This window comes from Macadamia integrifolia, chromosome 7 (genome assembly GCF_013358625.1).
Source record: "Macadamia integrifolia cultivar HAES 741 chromosome 7, SCU_Mint_v3, whole genome shotgun sequence".
Lineage (NCBI taxonomy): Eukaryota > Viridiplantae > Streptophyta > Magnoliopsida > Proteales > Proteaceae > Macadamia > Macadamia integrifolia.
The window spans coordinates 2,133,998-2,135,758 of NC_056563.1; the positions used below are offsets into that span (position 1 = coordinate 2,133,998).

General features: G+C 40.8%; 1 protein-coding gene across 1 annotated transcript in view; it reads left to right on the top strand.

Moving 5' to 3' along the window:
- The window catches only part of LOC122084086 (PHD finger protein ALFIN-LIKE 4-like), a 10,455-nt gene extending 9,725 nt beyond the window's left edge, over nucleotides 1–730 (top strand). Inside the window, exon 5 of the mRNA XM_042652129.1 lies at nucleotides 131–730. Within this exon, the coding sequence (XP_042508063.1) occupies nucleotides 131–418 (288 nt within the window). The 3' untranslated portion in view covers nucleotides 419–730. The remainder of the gene's footprint in view (nucleotides 1–130) is intronic.
- The last annotated feature ends 1,031 nt before the right edge of the window (nucleotides 731–1,761 follow it).

The window sequence follows — 1,761 nt, forward strand, 5'->3', positions numbered from 1 at the left end:
AAAAAAAAAACTAAACTCCTAGAGATGTTATTATTGTCTATTTATTTGTCTTATTTGTAATCTCTATTGATGGCTAATGGGTTTCCTGGTGCGGTTTGCATATTATCACTTTCTGTTGAAACAAAAACAGCAGCGGGCCTCGGAACCTCGAGCCACTGAACCCCCCCAGGGAAAATTTTCAAAGGGAAGCCAGCCAAAGGAAAACGACGAAGGATTAGATGAAGATGATGAGGAGGAGCATGGGGACACGCTGTGTGGGGCATGTGGGGAGAACTATGCGTCAGATGAGTTCTGGATTTGCTGCGACATTTGCGAGAAGTGGTTCCATGGCAAGTGTGTGAAGATCACCCCTGCTAGGGCTGAGCATATCAAGCAGTACAAGTGCCCCTCATGCAGCAACAAGAGGGCCCGTCAATAGGAAATCTGGTTCTTGTGTTTTGCTGGCGTGGCGTGCTTTAGTTAGCTAACTGTCAAGTCAGGCCTGTTTTCTCTGTGATGCCATGCCGGCGGCATCATGTGTATTGAGTACTTTTATTTTGGCGATCCGACTCTGGGATGATTTGATATTTTACTTTATAGGTCTTTAAAAAAATTCCCTTTATTTGATTAGTAATTAGGGTATTTTCCTTCATTAGGAAAATTGTCATCTACTAGTGAATGATGATGCAGATCATTTATACTTGATACTGTTTGATCTACTTGTTCATATTTAGTCATCTTTTTTTCTTCATTGATTAGAATTTGTTCGAAAGTAGAATTAAAATTGAATCACTATTTGGTAATCTGCTGATAGTGATTAGAAATATTATTTTTTATTCTATTTTAATTTAGTCTCTCTTCCCATCCCTCTCAAGGTTATAGGTATTGGTGTCTATCGGAAGATGATACAGATCAGGTCGGTATTGGGCATATATACATTCAAGAAATGGATCACTTGTTGTACAATACAACCGATCAATATCAATATTTGGTCTCAGGTGACGCCGATACGCAGAATGATGGTCTCTCTACTTCTGATCAGTAGTGGCATTGGTCATCAGGTTGGGGGCATAGGATGCCCTGGAATGAGTCTTTTTGGGTGTGATTGGTTCGATCAGTTTTTTCCTGATTTTTTTTCCTTCTTGGCTACATTTGAACTCGGTGTGAAGGGAGAAAGTATAATTTCAGAGAAGAAAAATGCATGATATTTTGAGTTTTGTGACTCAGGTCCGAGCTTTAATACCTTTTGTCTTGGTCCTGACTGATGTTGATCGATGGCTTTAGATAAGCTGTGAAATCTAACGTGATTGGTATTGAGCTCTCTAGAATTGAAATGGGAATTGGAAGGACGTTACTGCTGTTGTAAATTGTGCTTGATTCCAGATTTTTTTCCTGAATTCAATCACTGTGAGGACGATCGGAGATGACACAGAAAGAAAGAACACAGCAGCGATGGCAACACAAAGCAGCGCCCAGGAGATCTCTTCGGCATCCTTCATGTTTTGGTTTCGAAACCTTTATAGATTCATAAGATCAGGTAGCCGGCGTGAGTCTCGGTTTCGAAGCAGCAGCTACGATCCAGATCTTATACGGAAAGAAAACATGAAGGGTGGCAAATTAAGCACCGTTTTCTGAAGAAGCAATCTGATCTTTTGTTCAACGCTAACCTCATGATCATAGTTATGACGGGTGGAGGCCGGCAGACAGTTTAAAGTGCTATCAACACTTGAATCTATGCTATTCAGTGTATTACGCGACAGAGGATCCCGATCCATAGCAACA